The 26,165-nt window shown below is 39.7% G+C and overlaps 4 protein-coding genes across 4 annotated transcripts; 2 read left to right on the top strand and 2 right to left on the bottom strand.

Moving 5' to 3' along the window:
• The first annotated feature begins 539 nt into the window (after positions 1–539).
• Positions 540–1,025, top strand: LOC103707311 (RING-H2 finger protein ATL64-like). Its single transcript, XM_008791748.1, has one exon. The coding sequence runs from the start codon at positions 540–542 to the stop codon at positions 1,023–1,025; it is 486 nt and encodes a 161-aa protein (XP_008789970.1).
• A 1,511-nt stretch (positions 1,026–2,536) lies between these two features.
• On the top strand, positions 2,537–3,429 carry LOC103707261 (putative invertase inhibitor). Its single transcript, XM_008791681.4, has one exon. The coding sequence runs from the start codon at positions 2,629–2,631 to the stop codon at positions 3,277–3,279; it is 651 nt and encodes a 216-aa protein (XP_008789903.2). The 5' UTR covers positions 2,537–2,628; the 3' UTR covers positions 3,280–3,429.
• A 2,065-nt stretch (positions 3,430–5,494) lies between these two features.
• Positions 5,495–7,873, bottom strand: LOC103707312 (probable pectinesterase/pectinesterase inhibitor 41). The gene is made up of 2 exons (XM_039133187.1): positions 6,841–7,873; positions 5,495–6,371 (listed from the first exon to the last, which is right to left on the bottom strand). Exons 1-2 carry the CDS (start codon positions 7,871–7,873, stop codon positions 5,680–5,682), a joined length of 1,725 nt encoding a protein of 574 aa, XP_038989115.1. The 3' UTR covers positions 5,495–5,679.
• A 6,080-nt stretch (positions 7,874–13,953) lies between these two features.
• Positions 13,954–26,161, bottom strand: LOC103707262 (sucrose synthase 4). Its single transcript, XM_008791682.4, is given in 17 exon segments — positions 13,954–14,261; positions 14,455–14,592; positions 14,671–14,890; positions 14,893–14,914; positions 14,994–15,241; positions 15,244–15,314; positions 19,155–19,379; positions 21,150–21,316; positions 21,398–21,514; positions 23,526–23,699; positions 23,954–24,049; positions 24,196–24,412; positions 25,012–25,130; positions 25,213–25,408; positions 25,486–25,637; positions 25,727–25,853; positions 25,989–26,161. Coding segments are annotated over 17 exon segments (2,391 nt in total). The 5' UTR covers positions 26,087–26,161; the 3' UTR covers positions 13,954–14,257.
• Positions 26,162–26,165: the final 4 nt, after the last annotated feature.

Raw genomic sequence — 26,165 nt, forward strand, 5'->3', positions numbered from 1 at the left:
ATGTGTTAGTTTTTATGATTAATTAAGTATGCAAAATTATTTTTGTAGGCATTATATATCTAGGCATCAATTTTTTTAAAAAAAATATTTTAATAATTTTTTTTTTTTATTTGCGAGCCCCACATCGTCAGCCTAAACTTGTTCTCAAACCTTGTTATTCTGCTCTTTGCGAGGCTTTGTAGCCTGTTGGCCCTTTAGATGTGTTATTATTCTTTGCACTTACGGATGTGCTAGCATCCGGCTAAGTGGCCAACTTGGTTCGAGGGGCCAATGACTTGTTTTCCATCAAAAAAAAGAGGTCGATGACGAGACCAATGGCGCAGCCAAGCCTATTCGTTATATGTTTTAAATAATTTAAACTACTTGGTGCTTGGACTTCTAAATTCGTAGCTTGCAGGGTCAATGAAGCTTAAGGTCATTTAACCCAGCTGGTAAGCAAGGCTGCAAGATAAAGAAGAGACGCCCTCAGATCTTTCCACCAGACCTCACCTCCGATTCCAAACCCGGCCGAAGCACAAACACAACCGGGAAGAAGGAAGATGGCAAGGCCATGTCGAACACTGTCTAGCCGGAGCCTCGGTGGCTCTCCCCCGGAGAAGAAGGCAGGCCAGAACGGAGCACTGTACGTTCTTCTCTTGGCACTCAACGTACTTCTCATCGTTCTCTTCTACTTCGGCATCTGGCGTTTCTTCTGTAAGAAGAACCAGCGAGTCGACACCAACGCTGCCACCACCTCTTCCTCTGCTCCTAACTCTCCCAACCTTTATCCAAGAAATGGCAGGCTGGATTCCCGAGTCCTATCGTCGTTGCCCATCTTCGTGTACTCCATCGGCAGCGAGGAGAAGACGGAGTGTGCTGTGTGTTTGATGGAGTTCAAGGAGGGAGAGGAGGGCCGGCTGCTGCCGAGGTGCAACCATGGCTTCCACACGGAGTGCGTCGACATGTGGTTCCAGAGCCACTCCACCTGCCCTCTTTGCCGGGCTTCTATCGAGTCCGGAGCCTCAGATTCCAGCGCGGTTGTGTGAGTCGTGTTCTCCACTCTGCCGGCGAGCAATTGTACGTTTGTCTCAACTTCTTTCCGTTCCTCGGATTTCTCTGTAGACTTTTTTTGTTTAACGTTGGCTTACGACTTACGAGAGCTGACGGCTATCAAAATTCAAAAACGAGCTTGCATCCTACGCCTTTGTGCGGTGTCCAATACCTTTTTTTGTTGTTGTTTTTAAAAAGGTCAAACGCTTTAACATTTAAATAACATATAATAAATAGGGGCCTCTACACCGTATTTTGTTAAAGAAATAGGAAAGTCAACGAATTTCTTTTTGTGATGCGGGCAACTAATAAGGGAAGCGTGTGGGTTTTACTTGTATGATGCCATGCCATCTGTTCTTTTTTCACTTCCAAGAAAATGGCCTAATTTAAAAAAATTATGGGGAAATAATTTAAAAAAATAATGGGGAAGCTACTTGCCTTTAACAGTTGGGCTAATTACAATTTCATGATTTTATAATCTAAAATATATTTAGTTTCATCTTTTGCAATATTACAAGTGATGATTACAATTAGGGCAGAAATTCATGACCCAGCTTATCAATTCAACACAACTCAAGCATGTTTGGGTTTCACATAAATAGATTCGAGTCATAAAGAAAACTAACCAATTGATCCCATTTACCCGAAAGGGTTGAACTCAGGTTCAAAGTTCTAATACATTTGACTAGTTAACTCCAATTAATAATTAGGTCAAGTCAAACTAAGCCGTTTATAACCCGTTTATCCAATTCAAATCAAGCTAACAAGTATCTACCCAAAAAAAAAAAAAATTCAAGCTAACAAGTCATGATCATTATAGATCCAACCTGACCTAATCTCTTTTCTTGAATAGGTTACATATTGAGTTGTGTAAACTTCTATGAAAAAAGTAGTTTTTCTTGAAAACCTATATCTTAAACCAACCTGAATATGAACTGCTATCCTATTTCTAGTTACAACCCTTTGCTAAGGGTCATATGTAATACCATTCAAACAAATCAATGCTGTTACTTCTATGAAAAACAGCTCTCTCTATCATGGATCAAAGACCTTGCATATATAGGCTGTCATATGTTGCTATTACATCTCAAACTAAGAAAGCCAAACTTGAGATATAAAAGTCATAGCTAAAGATTCTTTTCTTTTAGCTTTATAAATCTAAAATCTCGTGTTATTGAATGCCTAATTACGTTCTTCACGTAAATAAGCTGCAGCTTCAACGTGAAATGTCTCCAATAGAATGTACCGTTTTCTCTTTTTTGTAACTCTATCCTGCAACTTTCCAATGGTTCGGGTCCTCTGACTTAATTGAAGAAATCCAATCTTGAAACCACACCTGTTCGTGAATAATGAAACAGTCTATGTTCTATGGACCCGTTTACGGCGCCAGTCCCCTGCCAGATTTGAAGCCTTAATGAGGTATCTCGGGAAACTCATAGTGGGAAGCAACCTCAACCACAGGAAGATCCATTGCGGGCCAAGTCCAACTCGAACTCTCCACCCCTCAACTGCGGCCATGCCAAACCGGAAACACCCCATTCCTAGGCTCTTCCAAACCACCACCTCCTCCAAGCGACATACGTCGAACACTTGTAACAAATGGCGAACGAGCTCAAAACCAAACCATTATATATAAAAAAAACCCAACCTTTCCTCACCGCAACGCAATCCATCCATTTCATCCCCGAGAGACATCGGAAGATGGCTGCATCCACCGTCCGCCTTTTCCTCCTCCCCCTCTGCCTCTCCCTCACCATCGTTTCTGCCACCGCCACCGTCCCAGGCCCCGAACTCATCCGCGAGACCTGCAACGACGCCAAGTCCCACCACGATCTCTGCGTTGCAGTCCTCTCGTCCGACCCCAAGAGCAACACCTCCGACGTCCGCGGCCTCCTTGAAATTGCCCTCAAGCTTACCGCCGAGAACCTGACCAAAACCGCCGACTTCGTTGCCGACTTCCTCGACGAGGCCGACAAGAAGAGCACCGAGCCCGGGTTGCAGCAGTGTCTCGCCTACTGTGAGGACGAGTACGTGGATGCCGTGGACCAGCTCACCAATGCAGCCGCTGCGCTCGAGTCCAAGGTCTACCGGGATGTCGAGCAGTGGGTGTCGGTGGCCATGGCCGACGTCAAAGCGTGCCAGGAGGAGTGCAGGGAGGTTCCGGGGGACAAGCGCGGGCTGACCAAGAGGAACGGCGACATTGACAGGCTCTGCAGCATCACCCTCTCGATCAATAGGATCCTCCTCTGATCTCTTGATCTCGATGGTTACTATTCGATTGATCTACTACTATAGCTGTTAATGTTAATTTTAAGGGCATGTTTGGTATTGTAGTTATTACCGTGCTTTTGTTTTTCTCCAAACTTGTGAAATACGAGATAGAGTTTCACTTTGAGCATAGCATTTGCACAAAACTTCTGTCGTCTCTTGTTTTTATTTTTTTTTTAAAAATAAATCTTTACTATAAAAAATTCTTAAGATTGCAGAAATAATTTAAAGAGTAAATTAGAAACCCTCCTCCCCTTACATGCATTCAACAATTTGAAAAATCTAAGATTGCGAATGGACCAGGTGGACTCAGGACCCAACCCGTTTAGACCTAATCTAGACCTGATTTAAAGATCCATGGGACCAGGTTGGGTTTCAAATTTGGACCTATTCCACATTCTGGGTTAGCTTTGAGTAGCCATCATTTATTAAAGCAAATGTCATGAAAGAGGAGTGCCTGTTTCTCAAAAAGAATGATGAAGTCTTGTAGGTATTAGTTTTTATGTTTTGTTACCCATCTTTTGACATTATACATGACTTGGATCCGACCTAAATCCCACTTGGTTCCAAAATTTTTGTATTTAGATCGAATTATACATGAATCCAACCTAATCAAAATAACACATAGATTAAAAATTTTGGTCATGGATCCAACCCAACCCGATCTGATCTTCAATTGAGTTAGACCTGGGCCAAACATTGGAACCCAGACAAAAAATTAGGTCAAGTCGGGGTTACTCCTAACCTGATCCGACCTGACCCATTTGCAACCGTAGAAAAAATTTAAGTCTACCTCTTCGAGGTTTATTTTATTTAACATTTTAACCTATAACTTGACAGAAATATTAGTAAAACGTTAACCTTAAATAAGGCCCAAATGCCACATCAGAAAAAAAAAACTTCAAAAATAACTAAAATAATCTTTAGTGACATAACAATCACCTAAGGATATTAGAAACTATATGTATCCTTCTTTATACTTAAGAATAATTTTTTTCTTTTCATCTGATGTGAATGGTTTCACTAGCACCATTAGTTTAACTGGGTAAAAATTAATATAGGTTTTATAAATTATTGGATATAAGTATAATAAATATAAATCCTATGATTTTTTATTTACTCTAATTTAAAATACAAAAGAGTTTGTGGGGTCTTTGAAAACAATTTTTGCCCAATCTCTAAAATACAAAACAATTTACTACAAAAGCTTGAGTTTCATCATACTTGCTATTCGGTCTACTTCGTACTGATTCTCGGGTTTCTGAAAGCAAAAACAGGCTCTCCGGTATCGAGCGAAGAAAGAGATATGCTGTGGTTTTGAATGGTCTTACGTATTCCCTTAAACAAGGAATGGTATTATGTGACTAAATTATTCTGAAGTGTTGGTTTAGGTGGGGCAAAAATTAGGAGTGTCTTTTTTTTTTCTTTTTTTCTTTTTTTTTTTGGGTACAACAACAGCTCACACCCTACGACCAACTAAAATTAGGAGTGTCTTTGAGAACTCTGCGAAGGACTAGAATTAGACCTTCGTGCAAGAAGACCGAGTGACTCTCAAAGGATATATGCTGGCCCAACTCAATCCACACTTCAGGTTTTGTTGGGTCCAAGTGAACTCAGTCCAAGCTGCATCTCTAGCCCCATCATAAGGAACAGATATCCTCTAGGAAAGAACATAGTGGTTTCTCATCACAAAATCTTGTATTCCGTGAACTTTTTGTTTTTTCAAACATGGGGCTACAATTTTATGCTAACTATGATCAAGAATTTTCCTCAGTCAAATAATATCGTTTGTACCGTGCCAGTCACCATGCAATCAGTTCCCTTTTTCTAAAACAAAATAATTAAGCTTTAAATGTTATTCCCAACCATGCAATTGTCCGCTGGTCAAATAATCAGGCGTTATATTTGTTGACCTTAGCCAAAATTTCGGATGAGCCCAAAGCAAGTCTCGGGTCCACATGATAAATCCAACCACGCAATCCAGGTCCAAATAGTGGTGATTTTTTCCTCAGAAAAAATAAAAAAAGTAGTGGTGATTTGTCGGAAATCACTGGATCTTGTTATAACGTAATAATTAATAGTATGCTTGTTCGATGAATAAAATAATTTAATTAGGGAAAACAGCTAGATGCTCCTCAAGTGGTTGTGCCCTCGAAGGAGGATGTAAAGAAGAAAGCCATCGTCTGACCCTCAAATATAACAAAAATACAAGTTCTTTTCTATTCGACCGGTGTGATACAAATGAATTGACGAAATCGAGCAAACTTTTGGTAACGCTCGACTATTGATACAGTTTATTACTGATGAAAATTTAAGCTCTAGTTGCAACTGCAATATTATGAATAAAAACAGAGAAATTAACCACCTTGCCGTACGTGCCCATCAAAGAAATCCACTGGAATAAGGCACTCCAGTCTGAGGCAACCAGTTATCCCGAAGAATAAAGTTGTTCACCGTGAAATTGCCCGCATCGGTTCCATTAATAACATGGAATCCCGGCCATGCAACACGATTCCTGGTGTCCGAGCCAGGCCCAGTATTGTTAAACTCGGCGTAGTAGAGAGTACTCAAAGCAAAGTCCCCATTCCATGGCATCCACCCCCGGGGATCGATTAAGCTATCCACGAAGGACTCCATGATCACCGTCCTGGAATAATTCTTCCATGGCCTGCCAAGGTACGTGATTGTGGACCGGCTGTTGGAGGCCAGATCAGGTGCCGCGACAATGTTGCAGCCCTGGATGACGGTCCCGGTGTTCTGGTTCTGGTCGGTCCGGCCTTGGGCAGTAATGGTGTTGCTCTGGCCTTGCATGGGTAGCCTCGAGTATATGTTGCAATTCTGGAATACCACTGCTGCATTGCCAAATATGTAGTCTACTGTGCCATAGATGTCGCATTCTCTGTAGAATTGCCTCATGGAATGCGTGTAGAGGGTGTCTTGGTAGCCTTCGAAGCTGCAGCTGTAGAAGGCGGAGAGGTCGGCGTCGTTCCGGACGGCGACCGCTTGGTGTTTGCGAGGGCCGGCGGTGTTTCGGAAGGTCATGTTTATTGCCACAAATCCTTGGCCAACAGCAGCTGCAGCACAACAATTAATCAAATACGTCAGGTTTTGTATTACAATTAACTACTGTGGACATCAAGGTTAATTATACGTACTAAAAGTTTTTTTTTTGTTGTTTTTTTGGAAAAACATTATTGGCTTAACCTTTGGAGTGCTCTGACTTGTGATTAGTGTTAAAAGTATACTTTGACTAACACTTCCTGCGTTAAACTATTCAATGTGCGTAGTTGTTAATTTTCCACTACTTCCTCCTTGGTTTGCCCTAATACACATGTTAGCTCGTGAAGTTGCGAGGTGGACGTATCAAATAGTTGGTTTAGAGCTCAGACAAGCGACCTTAATTTATTTTAATAATCATATATATAAAGCTAGGTCAAAAGTTAGTAGTTTTATTCGTGGAGTTAGACGCACAACTTTGATATCAAGTGATAGGGGCTTAGTTTGGACGTATGCATGGTAACCATTGTAATAAGAACCACTTACCAAAGGTTGACGAGTTGAAGGTCGTCCACCCATCAACAACGCTATGGTTGCCGGTGAGCACCGTCCGGTTAATCCCATCTCCGATCATCATCAAATACTTCTTCTTCTTCGAAATCACCACGTACTCTTCATAGACTCCAGCATCCACGAATATCAAGTAGTATCCACTGCTCCCATCCAACTTATCAGGAGCCGAATCCACGGCGTCCATGATGGTGGTAAAGTTCCCACTCCCATCCTGGCTCACCACCACGATGTCGTTAACCGGGACCGGGGTGTCCGTCTCCTGGAGAAGCCTCCGGCCGATCCTCCTCTCGAAGAGCTCTCGGTTCGGCCTCGACATCTTCAAGGGCAAGCTCCCGTCTTGGCCGATCTCGGCTTCATGGAACAATAAGCTCCTACCCATGAGGAGCCGGGACTTGGAGACCCTTGAAGGAATGAAGGTATGGTGCAAGTTGGTCTTCTTGGTTTTTGGGACCCATGCCTTGGTGAAGAGAGCTAAAGAGACACTGTAGAGCTTGGTGCCACTGGAGAGGGGGACGGAGAGGCCATTTTTGATCGACCACGCCGAGGCGGCGTCCTGGATGCCATCGAGGCAGGTCTGCTGGTTGGTGAGAAGGGCCGAGAGGAGGGTTTGAAACTTGTCAGCCTGGGGGTCGTGCAGTTTATTGGTGGAGTTCAGTGTAACCCCGGCTGAGGTCAAGAAGTCGATGTTGAGTTCAGATAAAAGTTGACAGTCTTCGAGAGCTCGGACAGCGGTCAGGGATAGACTGGAGTGGCGAGCGAGATAGCGGTTGATCAAATTCAAGAACTTCTGGGCATTCCAGAGAGACTTGGCGAGGGAGAAGCGGCCAAAAGTGTAAAGGTTTTGGGTGCCTCGCGACGGGAGGACGGACTTGCAGAAGTTGGGGTCAGGCGTGGAGTTGCATGCGGTAGTCGGGGTGACAGGGGCCGATGGCGAGGTGCCGGAGAGGGACGGAGTGAAGAAGAGGAAGGAGAAGAGGAGGAGAAAACCAATGGTATTGGAAGCCATGGACTTAGATGTGGCTAAAGGCTAAGCCGCTAAAGGCTTTTGTTTGGAATAAAAAGGTGGTGAAGATTAGGAGTCCTATATATAAGGAGTTTTTGAGGGCTTCATGGTCTTTCTGTCAAGTACCTTTTTTTTTTTTTTTTTTTTTTTTGGGTCCTACTGAATGTTCGGGTCAAGATGTACTACGACTCGAGAGGTCAAAAAGCTCGTGGAAATAAGACCATGCTGTGGCCCCAAAGCTGGCGCCACAATTATTAACAAGTGGCCAAAGGGGAAGGGACTGGGGGGAATCTTACAGGGCTTTGGAAGTAGGCCATAAAGGGCATAAATATTTCAAGTGCTCGTTAGGCTGGATGTGAGGGAGTGGTTGTCATAAAAAAATGGATTCTTACTTTTACTTGGGGTAACGCTTGATGTGCAATGGTGTCTTAATTTGGAGAACAAAAGTAAGAAAAGGGGTTTGGCAAGTTAACATTATTATTATTTTGATCTGTGGGAAAGTTGGTGTGCGCCAACCATCCATGTTTCTTTTGTAGTCAATGGAGAGCTCACAGAGTCACAGGGGCATAAACTTTCAACTATCTGGAAGTTTGGCACCAGATCTGGGATTAGACCAAACCTGGGTATAAGAGTCAGCTTATATATTATGACGAATTTATAATTAGCTATGATTTAGAGGAGAGGATTGGAGGGGCACTCATCAGCTATGACAATATCTGGTAAAAGGCAGCAGATGGATGATATTTTAGGAGCATGCTTAATTTCGGCGCTTTGATGAGTGCATTAGGGGAGGAGCAAGCTTAAACCATAGCCCAGCAATCCCACCTCCAATTGGAAGAAGTCTTTAATTTTATTCATATCATGGGTGGGGTTTCCTCAACTACTCGATAAAAGGTAATTCCTAATAACCTTTCTTTTCCGTGAAAAATAATAAAAAACATTAAAAATAATAACCAGAAATGAGCCTGCCATCTTGGTTTGTTGTTTATTTTTGTGCTTCAATTTGGTAGATTAATATCCTAAGGTTCCACTTATCCAAATTCAAGAACTCTGTAGGCATTTTGTGTAGGTTTGCCGGTGGGCTTTGTTGGGTCTAGTTCCAAATAGTCGCCATTTAACTTGAGTCTGCTTTGATTCCAAGATTCAAACAAAATCCAACCTACCATTTTGTCAATCTTTCTTTGCGTCAACTTGGAAATGCTAGATATGAAATTTTGAGTTATTTTTTATTAGATCAAATCAGGGTTTGTTGAGTTCCACCAAGTTGGGTCTAATTCTGTGGTCTATACTGATCTCTGTCCATCCATCAAACCTTTAGCTGCACCACCAAATGAATATCTATTATAACAATCATTTTAAGCTCGATCCAAGTATTTAATAGTTTAAATCCTGAGAATTAGCAGTGCATTTAAAGTAGAAAATTGATGTTATATGCCGGATCACCGACAAATTTACTAGGATCTTGACTCAATCCTAATTTAAGAACTCGAAATCAACCTCAAATCTCAAACCAAAACCACAACGATATATTCCAAGGCAGTACGCTGCTGAAACTTTTTGGACTTGTATGCTTCTTTCGACATCGACATAGCCGCGTAGGTGCACACAAAGAGCCTGCCAGCTTGCAGAGTCTCTAAGCTTCGTCAGTGACCAGTGGCAAGCACTAAAAACGCGGTTTCTCACTTTCTCTGATCCAATTGAATTGTAGGAAGAGGTATGGAAGATGTGTACAAGGAGAAGATTTCATGATGATCCTCCCTCTGGTGTTTTACTTGCTCGTTTTTTAACACGCTCTGGCCATGGGCTTAGGCAGGACTTACTAGGTTTATTCATCAAATCCTAGAGATTTGGGATGTGATGGAGACAAATGGAGTCAAAACCGAGTGAAGAGATGCAATTGGTTTTGGATAAAAAAAAAGAGAGAAGAAGGAGAATGGAGGCTGAGCGCGGTTGGTGGAAAAAGAGACTCGAGAACGCAAGAGGAGGTGACTCTCGAGGTGTTTTGATGTGCATTGAAACAGTGGGAGATACGAGGCATCGAGCTCGCTGCCAGAATTTGACCGAGAGTGCTCATTCCATTTGGCTGACCTTGGAATGGAGGCGAAGACCTTCTGGTCCGGTAGGCAAGTTAGGCAAAAAGATGATAGGCCACCTAGGATATCGGGAATGATAGGCCCCGAGGTTTGTGATGGATAGAGCCATGACATAGACAACGGAGGTCTTTTCAGTGACTCCATCGACTTCATCTATATTGGCTAGGGACATCTAGGGTACCTCTTCTGCTGTTCCAGCGCCTAGGTATGCTTCTCTCTCTTGGGTACCTCCACCCCTTGGTTATCTTAAGATGAATTTTGATAGTGGTATGGTTATGAATATAGCTTTTGGAGGAGTAGGTTTGTTATTAGGAACCAGCATGATAGATTGATTGTAGCTGGAGGTCGGAGCATAACAGGATTGATGGTTGTTGGGGCAGAGCTACGAGCTGTCTAGGAGGACATCCGGTATGCGAGATGTGTGTTGGGGGTCGACACATTGTGCATTGAAGGAGATTCTGCCACGGTGATTGACTGGATACGGGGAGTGAATAGATATGGTGACGACCACCCTTTGATTCAGAATACTCGCAGACTAGTTCAGGAGATGTTAACTATCCAAATAGGTCATGTATATTGCGAGGTGAACAGAGCTGCTGACTGAGTCGCCTTATATGTGGCTCGTCATTCTGGGGACGTCATCTGGACTAGTTTAGCAGGCGTTCCCCATTTGTTGCATTGCTTACTTTCTCTTGACTTGGCAGAATGTACTCAATCTTGATTTATTGGAAATGAAATGCCGCTTTGACAAAAAAATAAATAAATAAATAAACAAAGTTGTTTTCTCCCTTTCCATCATTCAGTGCTCCAAAGGGAAGGCCCGACTGCAGGGACCTCTCCTAATCAAGACAAAGAAGATAGGGATGTTACATATGAGCTTAGTCTCCATGTATGTATGTATGTATGTCACCTTTCAAAAAAAAGAAAAATTGGCTGAAAACGAAAGTAATATACAAAATATGTACGGATACAACCAAGAAAATCAAAAAGCAGCATGTCTCGGAGAGCACTCAGCAACTCTGCCTCGTCCACCCAAAAATGTACCTTCGAGTGGTGAGCTACAAAAGAAGCCACCCAATGAGCAGTATATTTTTCTCCAATAATATGTCGTGCATGAAATATTATTCATACGAACTATAGGGCTCTTGTTATGAGTGCCGGGCCTTAGCTAATGTAGAGTCTAAACTAAGTAGACCCAGCCCCAACCTATTGGCAAAGGATGTGGGCATTGGCGCGTGTCCTGGTAGCCCTCAGTGGTGCTCCGGAAGAAAGCCGAATAGCCTGGGTCAACTTAGAGGGCGACCCCTTGATGGTTTTGTGGGCCTTTAGTTCACCTTTCGCAGAATCCAGCCAATGTTGCAGCAATTTCTTTTATTTATATTTTATTTTTTTAAGGCAACGTACAAGATACGAATTCTACACCCCTAAGGGCAGGCCCTCGGAGAAGAGGCACCAACTAACCGAGCTAACAGTAATTGATGGATGTTGCAGCAATTATGCAAGTTATTACTAATTTTTTCGCGTTGCAAAGCCTACATGTGTGAAGTTATAAACTGATGAGCTAGCATATGACTAGCTATGAGCAAAGTCGTATGAGGCCATTATTTTAACAAATTCATAGTATATGAATTATTGTGTTATATCTTTTAGTTTATAAGCCTTCTGATATTGGATATAAGTTAGCTTAAATAGCCGATTTTTGGGATATGCACCCTGCTCAAAAAAAAGCATTTGAATTGAAACAACCGATATCCACATAGTGATAACAATTTTTAGTGAGTTGCTAAAATATTCTATGGATTTAGAGATCTATAGATTAGTAAATAAATTATCATAGCCATGCCTATACGAAGAAATGTACTAAGAATGAAAGAAAAAAAATATAAATGAGTTTTACTAATGTTTAATAATGTGAAGTGAAAATTTACTAAGCTAAGCTCTTCACACGCTATTTGGATGCCCGTATCAATAATGCCACTAATACAGTTCTTTATTTTAGATAATAAGTAGGGCTCTTCTAACTAATATAAAAGAAAAAGTAGGCCTTTGGTGATCGCCCGTTAATAGATATATGTTATAAGTGAGTATTATATTATTTATTTCTCTAATGATAAATAAGTATAAGCGATAGATAATGAAGTATCTTACTATTATCGATATTAACTTTGAATAATTTTTATTTAATTGATATAAATATAATTTATACTTTAGAATGTTATCTAGTTAATATATATAAGTATTATATTTATGAAAATTTATATCACTATATTAGTTTAAATATTTGATAGGATTTTTACTCAGCTATCATAAAAGTTAACTAGTTAACATGCAATAGAAAGTTGGCTATTAAAACTTTTATTTATTATAATTTGCAATATTATTGTAGAGCATTTCAAAAATAATTGGAAAAAGGATAAAAAATCGTATCCTTTGCATCACGCAGGGCCATTATTAGTAATGTCCAATATTAATAAGTTTTTTCCATGAATACTCAACTTGTGCAGAACTTCGTATATGCTATGTACGCCAGTATTATTGCAGTAGTTTTTGCTCGGCCATTATAAAGGTAATTATTTAATGTGTAATAGAAATTTGGTTGTTGAAGTTATCTATTATTATATTTTATTAGATTTTTCTATGTTGCATTTCAGGAACAATTTTTTTTAAAAAAGGAAAAAGAAAGTTACATCATTTATTGCATGGATGATCTGTTAGTTGAAAACAGAAGTAGGGATAGGAATGCATATAAGGCCACTTGGAGGTAGACCTGCTCATGAACAGATGAACTAGATGGCTCACTCAAGCCAAAGGCTTAGGCCCGTCAGGCCAGGCCAAGCCGGAAAGTAGGCTTGTTGAATAATCGGACCGAGCTCGAGCTTTGCGATTACATCCTGGCCTGATTTTTATTTTTCTTATGTTATTTATTTATGTTTTCTGCATTTGCAATCTTAATTGATAATTGTTGTTGATATGTGAACTTAATAGAATAATAGATATATTGTAAATTATTAAAAATATTTAATTATTTATATTAGTATTTTTAAAAATATTTTAAAGCATTCTTTAATATTTTGAAGAAAAATTTAAATGATCATGAACCCGAGACCTGGCCAGCCGGCCTGAACACCTAGTAAGAGCTGAGCTAAGATTGGGCCAGGCCAAGTCCAGTCTTATAACAATCGTATTAACCTATGCGCAAAGCGCGGCCCGAGTCCAGCCCGGCCGACCCATGAACAGGTCTATCTGTAAAGGCTGATTTGGGGGCATCGACGGGATATCCAGTCCCCAATGACCGGTTAAATGTGTTTTATTCCGCGCGAAAAGTACGAAGGATAAATATTTTGCGACGCATCCCAACCATATACGAATATAACCAAAGGACTGAAATGCTATATGACACGAGAGGGTTGGTGTGTTCACGTTGTAAAGCACCAGTTCCCTCGTGACTTGCAGGAATGCAACAAGGTCCGGCACCACAGTTATTGTTGTTTTTCCCCCAGTTAGAGTTGGAAAATAATCAATTCAAACAAGCTAGAAGCCTAATTTAAGTGTGGTTTTGGCCTTTGGTGTTTGGCCGGACAAATATACCCTTAAGATTTGTAGAAAGTCTTGGGGTGCAATGGATTGGCCCTTGTTAAACACATTGGGATTCCGCAATGGTGGCTGAGAAGATTTAGGATCCTAAGAGTGCTGTCAGAGAGATGCAGCTACTTCACGACATTCGTCGACTACTTAACGAATGCTACACCCTTCCAAGTAACCTAGAAAGCCCAACAATGCAACGAATTCGGTGGCATCATATACGGCGCATCACTCCAAAAACTTATATGAGAGACCCACGTGTTTGTTTGTTTTATCTCCCTTGCATTATATCTTGCTGGCTCTTTGGGCTGTACTCACACTCGTTGTGTTGAGCTGCCGATTTACCAAAAAAAAAAATTGCTTCCTCATATTCACGATATTATAGCATGCATCAATCTTATTGGAAGGTTGGAATTGAAGGCATGTGCCCGAGGACACACTTATCAGATATTATTGGAAGCATTGTTAAAAGGAGCAAAAGGTTGAGCAAACTGCTGGCTTATATGCCAGGATTGTCTCTTTTTTTTGTGAGGTGATAATATGCCGGGATTGTCATACATCGAAGTAACGACTATTAAAATCCATGGGTGATTGGCCGCCTTCAGAACCATCTATGTACAACCAAACTTGCATCCACAATACCATAAAGTTCTATTTGTAACATCCAGGGTATGACTTCAATGTTCATCATCCACCGCTAGGGGAACAGATTTCACCTAATAATAAGAGACATTAAGGGAGATCAGAACTTGCATAGTAAAAAAGAAGAGAGAAGTGACTCCAGACGAAAGAGAATATTTCAGAGTACATTACTGAGGAAAGATTTTTGAAAATTGACTTGCTTATGCTGTGCATTCTTTTTATCGAACTAAGCATTTCAGGAAAACACTGCAGGTAAATTGGACTTACCAAGCCCTGTACTTCAATATGTAGAACATCTCAAGATAACGACGCGTCTCACGCCTTTCAAGCTTCGAAACATACTTCCAGAAGCCATAAACCCCAGCCAGTGTCATTAGCCTTTCGGAATAGATTTTCCACGTATACCTACAGTTTTAAAATGAAATTGTTGCTTTATTACATGATAGACTAGTTCATGAAAGGTATCACATGCAGATGAAATACCTTTCGTGGATTCGACGGAGCCCTCCATCAGATATCTGCTTCCAATAGCCAGTGTCTTTTTTGCACTGTTCGAAGAAGTCAGCCATGATTGCACCAGCTTGATCAGGATGATATGGGTCTATATGGAAACCTGATACCCCATGCTCGATAATTTCTGCAGGCCCTCCATGACAAGTGGCAAATGTTGGAAGACCACAAGTCATGGCCTCCACAACAGTGAGCCGAAGGCTTCATAAAAAGCAGGCTGCAGTGGAATGGAGTAACATGTTATGACAAAACATATACGAGTATCAGAAAAGACTTGAACAATGTTTAGACTATACCTGCACAAAAGCACCTCCAGTGTCGGCTATGTAGCGATATAGCTCACCATTGCGTGCCCTGTTTGTTTGGGCAGAAATCCAGCGGAGCTGGCCGAACAAGTTATAGGCCTCTATAAGTTGGTGCATCTTCTCAATCTCTTGAATTTCTTCTCTGTCACTCGATTTCTTCACATCATTGTAACCAGCAACTACAACAAGGTTTACCAATTCTCTTAGTCTAGTGTCCTTAGCAAAGCATTCGACCAGTCTGTTATGTTTTTCACCCGGTCAAGCCTTGCCATGGAGAAGATGATGGGCTTAGACCGGTCATCCAACCAACCACTGTATCAGGAGACAAATAGAAGAAAACTTATCAGCTATAAGCACTGGAATTACTACTATACAAGCAGACAAAAGATTCGTACATTTCCCAAAAATATTGTTTACAAAGAAAAGCTTTTGCAGACATCAGCTACATCTGGCGGATTACTGACACAGTATCATTTATAAACAATGACAGCAATAAGAATAGTTAAGACAACCGACACTACATGGTTCAAAGTCACTACCATAGTAACATTTGGTATGAAACAATCACATACATAGTTGTCAGAAGCCGATGGAAATTTCCAGATGTAAGAATGGTCCACAAGCTCTTTAAAGTTGAGTTATTATTACTGTGGTCATATGCATTATATTTTCTTAGAATAAATTTGCAGCTAAATCTGTCATGGCTGTACGAGGCAAAACAAAACATAATGGTTGAGTTATTCAGCTATTTAGAAAATTTCAACATACCTTGCAAGACATTAAAATTGTTCAATATAAATTTACCATACGACTTCGATACGACACACACAGTTTTGACCCTCAAATAAAAACAAAATTGCTCAACATTAACTTGATTTATTCCAACAAAACCCCAAATGCTGAAGCAGGGCATGCAAATGGATTGGGTTGGGTCTAGATTCTGCAAGAGCAAGATGAAACTGGTCGCTAAATAGGAATAAATGCAGAGAAGAAAAAAAAAATTTAGCCAACTGATTCAAGTTGGATTGATTTTGAGCTTGATCCAAATTTTTTGCAATAGACCTCTTATATTAACTAATAATTGGCATGTGGAACTGCAAATGATACTTTAGTATTGAGAACAAATGGGTTATATAAGTGGAAGGGCAATTATGGACAAGAAACAGGAACAGCACCGATTAAACTCAGGTAAAGGAGCAGGAGACAGGACAGAAATTTGGAAAGATAAAGAGTGAGGTGCGACTCCTCAATGGTCATGAGTTGGCAAGCCTTATAGGAGTGCGTTAAATTAAGAACAGGTCTAAGTTCGACCCTCTTAAGCCAGACCAACCCTGGTGGAATGGAAAATTGGATCTACATTAGAGACTTGAACCCAAACAACAGATCCAGATTCTGCTTCTCAATCAGATCTATGTTTAACTCTCTCTCTCTAACATCTTAATCCAACTAGAGATCTATAATAGAGGGTGATGCACTTTCTCGGAAGCTATTTTATCTTAATCCAATATCAGCATGTGCATGTCACAACCTTGTGGTTCACTTCATCAACACTGGCGCATGCCAATTCTAGTATTCAAAAGCAACCAAATAAATAAATAGTAAACACTGCAGCATTAATTGACCTAAACTTAAGTTAAATAGCAAGAAAAGATGATCTGTGCAGAGCGAGAACAAGATTTTGTAGACAATTTCACATCCTAAGAAAAGGGCTGCTCATTGGCAAACAATCTCAAGTGGAAATATTCTCCATTACTATTCATGCTGGTGTATTTTTCTCATCAAAGCTTGCAATTTTATTTCATATATATCACTTGCATGCTTGTATGAGGCAGTAACCAATGATAACCATAGAAATAGGTGTAATTCATCATTCTTTAGTTCATTCATTATGGTTCTTCAAGATCTAATCAACACAGTACTTACACATACAGGGTCGTTAGTTTTTTTCATTCATGAGACAGGCCAGGGAACATAGCATGTAAACATCATGCATTATGTGCACACTCAACTTTCAAATGCCTGATCAGAGGTCTGACAATATAAATTTCAGATAAAGAAATTAAGGTTTTTGGTTAGCCCAGATCAAGTTGATTGATGATGCATATACAGTTAACATATAGTAAAATCCGGGGTGGATGAACTGGGCATTTACTTGAGTGATAGGTGACTGCCACATTCAGTGAGACTCGACAGAAAAATTTGGCACTGGTAGCATGGAAATTTGGATCTCAAGGCGCAAATGATAAAGACTTCATATGATGATTGATGACTAGAGAAATGTTAATGCAAATAAAGATGTAATAAAACACATGGATGAAGCTTGATACGAATACAGCAAAACAGACTAGCAGTCGGATCTGATTTTTGTTTCAGGATCAGGAGGACAAGGATGCATCCTTTATTTAAAGTAAATTATGCAAAAGGATCAAGCCGATCATGAGTAGGATAAAGCTTAAAGTTATTACGGAATGGTAGAGAAGAAGGGACAGTATCCTTCATTCAGTAAGCAATGTGCAGGATCCTCAATAGCCAATATTAGCAAATATCCAAAACCACATAATGGTCAAGTAAATCTCTACAACTCCAGTTCACATTTTTATTGGATATGAATAGGAAGATCCATTTGACAAGCCAAATTCAACCAATCAACTATTAGTTTGTGTTAGATAAGAGTTGCAATCTCAGGCTTCCATGGAAGTTCACTAGTCCCTAAATCTTAAATATCCTGAAGATACTTAGTTCAGTAATCATTGCAGCTTCATATTCAAAAATAAAAATTCTCGATCGTCCCTACAATTATCAATATCACTGTGATAAGCTGACAGAAAACCCCCAGAACAAGCACAAAGCATAAAAGCATGAAGCAGTCACATTTTGTTATCAAATTCTCCGGCATACCTCTCATAGTCAGTAGCCTAAGTTCACGTGCATAAAGGCGTGCAAAAAGAAAGGAGGTTCATCTCCACTACAAATATCAGGGACAAAACATGATGCATTGTATACTCCAAGAACATGAATACCTAATGCAGATTTCTTAAATCTTCACATGTGTTAATTAACATACCATGTGCTTGCTTGTACCCTATATGAGAAAGGTGGACAAGTTGACAAAAAGGTTCAAAGAATTTTAGGAATAGGAATCTTCATTTGATTTTAAAGATAGATCAGAAACTACAGAGCCAGACAAATAGTTGGATTAAAACTTACCAGTTAAAGAAAATTATAGGATTCTAAAAACTCAAAGAATTAACCTAATGTACATTCATTCATTTCCTTATAGACTTACATGCAGCCATAGTTGGGATAAGGCTTACCGATTAGAGATAATTAAAACAGACAACTATCTTAATGTGCATTCATTTCCTCATAGATTTACATGCCGCCGTACGAGATCTTCAAAGGTATTACAATCACAACCTACCCATTGTAGTTAGAGTTCAAGAATAATGATCTAGAATGATGGTGTGCTCACTAAACTTTTTCATCATTTTTTTTTTGAGGACATCATCACTAACTAAGATCTATCAGTAGTAATTGGTTGCCTTACCTATATTTGTAGATTTGAAAGGAAGGATCCTTTTTTAAATAGAAAAAGGAATGCTAAGACTTTTTAATTGTGCGCAACCAATTGATTCAATGTCATGACACTTCAGGCGGTCATTTTGCTACAGAAGAGCGATGCACAAAAAGAGCAACGAAGAATAGCCAAACAGATTATACATTTGATATTAACAGAAGTGGTCATTTCAAAGCAAACCTAATTACTCTATTAGATACCCAATAAAAATCTCGCAAGTATCTCATACAGTATCATGGCTTTAACTGTTTTTGGTTATTGCAAATATAAATTATTCAGAAGATAATCTTGAGTAGACAAAAAAAAAACTGTTTTGCAACTTTTGTATTATGCTCATTTTTATACATAGGAACTCCGAACCTGATACTGAAATGCATAATCATTTCTTAGAAAGTAAGGCATAAGTCCAAGAATTCCAGGATGAAGATGAAGCACAAAACTCTGGGAATGAACAACTCATGAAATAAATTGATATTAATGAAATGCATGCACAAGTTAAACTGAATAAGCAATAAGCTTTCCATAATCAACATTAGCCAGGTAGCACATGAACCGAGTTATAATTAAATACTTACATGTGCTCGTCATTTTGCTCTGGATCATACAGCAGCTTTTCAATTGAACCATGAAGAGAAGTAAGCCTCCTTTCCTTTTCTGAGTATGGAAAGTAAATACACATATCTGCTCCAGGGGAGACTATATTGAACTTGGGATCAAAAACGTCAATCCCATGGACAACGCGATACAAACCAGGAAGAGTGAAAGCAGTATGGCTCTCATACTGTCCCACTGTATTCTTGCTGAAATAGAAAATATTATAGTTCTCAGCTAGCACCCGAGAAGCACTGAAACAATCATTTAGCATCAAGCAATTACAGCAGAGTTTTAGCATGGAAACTTGAGTTTATAGTTTTCCTTTTTAATTATTACTGTTTCCTAACATAGATCATAATCCCATTTTTAAACAAGAGATTCCATCTTTTCATATGAGGGATCTAGAGCTACACTCATTCATAGGTGAAAGGCACCTATATCGATCCTGCACCCCCTAGATCCATAGTAGTGAAGGTCCTACAATGTAAAAACACAGCCACACAACCATAGTATTGGTGCAGTACAGAGTACAGGCTATTCACTTAAAGGGTGTGTAGTTTAGCACCTTGGAATTTCAAGAGATGATTGAGTAATGACAATATATTATATAAAACTTCTAGTATACATGATTAAATCGCTGAAACACCCATACTATACCATATAAAGAATTCAAATCAAATACTAACAGCCATATAGCACTTCAACAGAAGGCAAATCTTACAACAGGTAACTAATTTTCAGCAATATTGATGATGACAGAGAAAAAATTTTCAAATTCTCAACAAGCACCAGATGTACGGTAAGATACTAAATGATGTGCAATGGTAGCATATGGTATCTACCAATATTAGGTCAAAAACATGTATGATACTTCTTGCATCCCTCCAGGGGCAAAAAATCATGAAACATAAACAAGACCCTCATGTCTTTTCCTTTTTTCCTCTCAACTTTTCTTCATTTTTTGATGGCAAGCATTCTTGATGATGATGTTTGGAATAAATATTAGACCTCATCCATAGAACATGGAGATGAGAAAATATGTGTATTTTTTTTAAATAGAATCCATCAGGTTTAGCTGTCTAGGAGAAACCTTATATATGAGAGACAGAGGTGCAGAAATAAATGGAGGCACACATTGATTATATGTCTAATTTCTTAACATATTTTTTTCACAGATATTCATGAAGAGAGAAACTATGTAATATAGAATACACCACTTTCATTTAATAATAAAGTATACATTCTCTTTTTTTTGCTCCCTTATTTTTTGCCCGTTTACCTTTGAGAATTTCTTGCTTAATTGATAGGGTTCTCTATTGGAGTTTTTTAGCAGCAACTCAATAAAGATATGTTTGTCAAAGGCTAACTAAAAAAGACATAAACGATGAGAAGGAATCCATGATAACATTTTATTGCTGAGCAAGTGACTCTGATAGCTACTGAATTGGATGAAATGGCTCACTTAATTGTGGGATCGCTCAATCTGTAGTTAAAGGAACCAACAGAAAACCATGAATCAGTGAGGGAAATTTCCCCGTCCATGACACTTCTGGACTAGATGAGATCTAGAAATGGTTAAGTTCACTAGATACAGCAATAGCAACCAAGATACCCAAGAGAGAGGTGGGAGGGGGGGGAGAGAGAGAGAGAGAGAGATAGTATAGTGTACGATATCATATGCACCTCCCATTGAAGAAATACCACAAGACAAACTTTTAATATAAGAAGAGAAGAGTCCTGGCTAAGAATATGCCACAATTGGATCTAATTACTCAGTAGAATTAGATAAGCCCTGAAGGCTGAAACGTAACCAGAGCATATACAAGGCAATCACTTTATTACTGCAAGAAATCAAAGACCAAAGAACATGGATAATTGCTTCACAATTACATCAATGTTTGATAGGTTCAAACCTTCTTAAAAAATGCACATTAACTCAAGAATGAGTTGAACACCCAACAAGACAGGACAAATACCTTCCAGCAATCTCCTGATAGGTGCTCGTGATTATAAAATCTGCATTGTTCATAGCAATTAGATCAGCGGTGAACTGGCATGAAAAATGGTACTTGTCCTCATACTTTTTCCAATATATATCTGAATCTGGATATTTTGTTTTCTCTAGCGCATGAGCAATGTTGCACTGCACATAGTTTATCAATCATAATGTATAACAATACAACCCATGGGAAACATGTAGCAATGATGTCAGTCCCGAGCATACCTGGGTAATTCCTAATTTGTGAGATAACAAAGATGCAACAAGATTTCCATCACTGTAGTTCCCAATAATTAGATCTGGAGTACCATGTAACTCTGCCGCAATTTCACTAGCTGCATCCTATTGGTAAAATAAGATATTAACAAGTGCCCGAATAAATGAGCAGAGGCAAAATGATAACAAAGAAATTTATTAACAGTTGAACATGATCCAAATATACCATGGAGAAAGTATATAACTATATAACAAGGATGCAGCATCCCAGATACATATGCAATTGCATATCCAATAAAGAGGAAATACTTTAATTAAATTGGGAACCATAATACTAGTAGATATTGTGTAGGAATGGCAGTTTAATCACAAGATCCTTGTCCGCATAAATCATTTTAAGGCAGCTCATGCAAGCCTGTATTCAACCTACTTGCTAATGATTGTTTTATTTTATCACAGGCTAAAAAATCGTTCAAAAAATCACTCAGATAGCCAGATATCCTACACTATCATGCACTTTGTATTCCATTCTTCACTTTTCTTTCTTGTATTTTTTTTTATTTTCCTTGACAAGCCACCGCTGATTTTGATAAAGAGCTGCAGCAGCACGTTGACAGTCATGTAACTCACAAGATCTACAGATCTATCAACATTCATTTTCATGACTGAGCTGCTTGGGCATTTGAACTCCAATGGATGTTAAAATTACAGTGAGCGCCATTAATGTGTCTTGTAAGATCGCTATTGAAAGTGGATTGACAAAAAATTTAAAAGGCATTACCTCTTCAACATGGGTTGCCTGAATAGTCAAACAAAGGATGAGGTAAAGTACGTTGGCTCAAGGGAGTTCTTGCATTAAAGCATCGACTAAATATTATATGTAACATCTCCATCAAGAGTCCATTTTGTTGATGCACTCTGACAGGACATCCTGTTAGTGAATAGTCTTCTCGAAGTTTTCTTTCAATAGATCATTTAGCATTCTCCAGATGAGAGATGAGATGGATCATTTTGCTTAAATATCATTTAAGGCAATTCAACTCCAACATAAGGCAGGGTATCAGCCAAAGGTACGAAAGAAGTATGAGGTAACAAACAGGAAAAAGGACATCCTGGAATTTCCCTACAAAGAGAAAACTTGGAGTACACCAAGATTATTAATTCATAAATCCCAACTTAATCATGGGCTGGTCAATTGCAAAATATATAGGCCGAGCAACTTTAACCATAAAAATAAGAAATTGATCAAAGCCCATGAAGCAATCAAACTACTCCCAGATCTTATCAACACAAACGCAACATATATTTCTTCTATGAATCACATCTTTATCTAAGTGCTTGCTTAAGCTTTAACCTCCAAGATACATAATGAGTTATGAAAAATCTGTGATTGAACAGCTACAGGACTCTAAGTTAACTTTCTAAATAAATGGTCATATCCCATAAAGGATGAGAAGAAGATTGGGAAAGATGGTATCCTCTGGAACCCTCAGATGTCGCCTCTTTCTGCTTATCATTTTATCATTGCCTTCTAATTAATATCACAGACATGCATTACTCGAGACAATATGCATTTTAAATTTCTTGCACAGAGTTCACGTATCTCTAGTTAGTGTGTGTGTGTGTGTGTGTGTGTGTGTGTGTGTGTGTGTGTAATATGAAGAGGCAGGCTTCCACTTGGTTAATCCACTTATGACTTATCTCGGGCAGATTGTGAATAATATATAAATAGATTACAGAATTTTTAAAAAAGAAAAAACTGAAATATTTTTTTTTAAAAAAAAGAAATACATAAGGAACCTGTATTCTCATTTTCCCAATTACAGAATTTTCTGAGGCCAGTTCTTCAAATATTTTTTCACTCATCAAGTATTATTAGAAATTTTTGAACCACGCACATGAATTTATATAATTATAAATAAATACTTTTGCAAACATAGTGTGAGTTGGGTGCCAGCAACCCCACTTTAAGAAATTTCCTAAAAGGCCACTCAGGTAACCTGCTTGTGCAAATGAAATCACAGATATTTTAACATTGCAAACAAACAAACCATAAACTATCAAATAAGGTGTTCTGCACCAAACTAAATCATGGAATGGAATTTGATGGAATTAAAACTTAGCATGTGAAAGATACCTCTGAAAAGGTTTCCAAGTAAGGCCATACATCAAATCGTGAGATCCATTTCCGAAGAATTCCCTTTTCAGTTCTAAAAGGCACCCGCAGAATGTAAGTATGTTGTGTTCCCGTGATTCTCTCAAGTCGTTGATTGCATGTTGTCCCTTTTGCATCAGGTATCAACCTAGTCACCTTCAGTTGCCAGAATCCAGCATATGAGCCCAATTTTTATTATATAAACATAGACAAAGAAAAGGTTAGAAATGCAAGCTTGTGAGACGAGTGTAATCAGGCGAAGGCACGAAGAATAGAGTAGAGTTAGTGAAGGAGGTTGACATGCAATTTCATATAAATATAAAAAAAAGCAAGTAAATTTAATGGCTAGGTCAATGGAAATTCTACATTATGAACAAGAAACATGAAAAAGAATGTTGAATTACACTTACAATAAGAATTTTGGGATCAACACTCAGCCCCTGCTTTTTTATTCTCAGAATCATCTCATTCTCTAGCGCACGAACTTGATCCAATATATAGACGATCTGTGAAACATGTGTATAAGCTAAGAAAAAAATTTTCAATCAAACCCAAAAAATTCCAGAGACAGCCAAAAAGAAAAGCATCACCATGATCAATGTATAAATTAGAAAGGAAAAGCAGAACTGGATTTTATTAAATAAAGCAGTACCTGCCCTCCAGTGTCTGGCAAACCTAATACATTAGCTTGGCCAAAATACCCATGAGGGGAAACAATTACAACATTGAACACCATGGGAATCCTCCCGAGAAATGTCTCCAAAGTGGAGGGATCAGGAGCTTGAAGAATATCCAGCAGAAGATGAATCATCTCCAGCACTCGTTCAGCCGTATCACCCCAACCTTTCTCCAAGCCCATCTCTTGAAACCTGCAAATTAATTATTAACAAGGCTGTCAAAAGGTTGAACTGACTTTATCTTCTAAAAGTTTCGACTTCGAAGGTCCCTTTCTGCAACACCCGTGCTGCATGAGCTGTTCCAGACAGGAAAACCTTAGATACAGATTGTCAATAATAAAATCATGATTTAGGATCGACTCAAGGCAATTAATATACCCAGATTAAGAAGAAATATGAAATTCAGCTAAAATATTGGCAATTACGCAGGTCCAGTTTTGCAACACCGGACATGATAGGTAGGATTCTTTACGGAATAAAAGTAAGGTTCTCTCCTCGATGGAGGAGATAAATCACCGATATACTGGTTCTATAGTGGATGGATACGCACCCATGGCTACTGTAATTCACTGACCTCTGACTGCAAAATGAAAACTGTCAAATGATTTTGCATGGTGCTAAACCAGGGTCTGCTGCACACACATTTCAAGGTTAAGTCTACCCTAACTCTATGCAACAAGGTAAGATTTGCACCTACAAACAGATTTATTAAATCAAGCTAATAATTGACTATAAATGTTGATATCTCTTCTGGATCAACATTGTGCGTGTGAAGGAAGCCATTTTCTTACACATGAGCAAATTCAGAGAACGGCGTTGCAGGTGGGAGCTTAGACAGATGCTCCTCGGCCTTTGCCAGCACAGACTGAAGCCTGGACACGCTCCGTATCCTATCATTCAGCATCATCACCTGCGGAACCACGTATATTCGACTCAATCCAATCGCATGTACTACGAAGAAAAATGTTCAGTTTCGCTCAAACTACACTTACATGACCCTTGAACCTGTGGGCCCGGAGGAAATCAAGCAGGGGTTCCAAGGACTCCTTGTTCCGAAACATAATGGACGAGAGGTGCCGGTTGAGAAACTGAACCCCATTCCCGATGGAAGACGACCGGTTCGGCCGCGGGAATGAGGCATTAAAAGGCTCGAGGTCGAGCTCCAGCACAAAGGGATCATTATAGCTCCTGCACGACAAGTGCAGATGAGATGGGAGAGTATAGAAATACAAATAAAGTTGTTCAAGGGTTCTATGGATTATTACTGCTCGTCGACGAGCTCTTCCTTGAATCGAAGGTACTCAGAGATGGTGAGCTGCTCGACGCTGAGCTCGTACACATTAACCCTCACGTACTCCCACACGCCAGGCCTCGGCCGCACGGCGATGGCCACAAACGGGGGCAGAACTATGGCTTCCTGATCCCCAACCAAACAATCAAACACCGAAAATACCATAAAGATACCTTTTTCTGGATGTGTAGATGAAATGAGAGGCGGGTTGAAACCTGGGCCGACTTGAGGACCTCGAAGAAGGGGCCCTCGGAGAGGTGGTGGCGGCCGTGGTCATCGATGGTGGCGAGGGCGTCGAGGAGGTGGTGGGGCTGAAGGATTCCCTTCCCCTTGCCCATATACCTGTGACAATCGAAGCGTTATAGTCAGCAAGCATCGGTGATGGTGTTTCCAACGGCTAGGGTCAGGGTCAGGGGTAGGGTTAGGGGTAGAATTCGATCGACGAAGTGAACGATCGAGAGAAGGGACGAGTGCGACCTGGAGAGGAGGAAGACGAGGTCGTTGCGATGGGCGGAGAGGGTGTCCTCGACCCTCTCACGCATGCTGGGGATGCGCCCGAGCTTGAGGCTAGCCATGGCTGAAGGTCACAGTCTTGAACTGAGAACAGAGGAAGGAGGGAGAGGAAGGGGGGGGGGGGGGTCACGGGGTTGGAAT

Source organism: Phoenix dactylifera, chromosome 13 (genome assembly GCF_009389715.1).
Source record: "Phoenix dactylifera cultivar Barhee BC4 chromosome 13, palm_55x_up_171113_PBpolish2nd_filt_p, whole genome shotgun sequence".
In the NCBI taxonomy this organism is placed as follows: domain Eukaryota; kingdom Viridiplantae; phylum Streptophyta; class Magnoliopsida; order Arecales; family Arecaceae; genus Phoenix; species Phoenix dactylifera.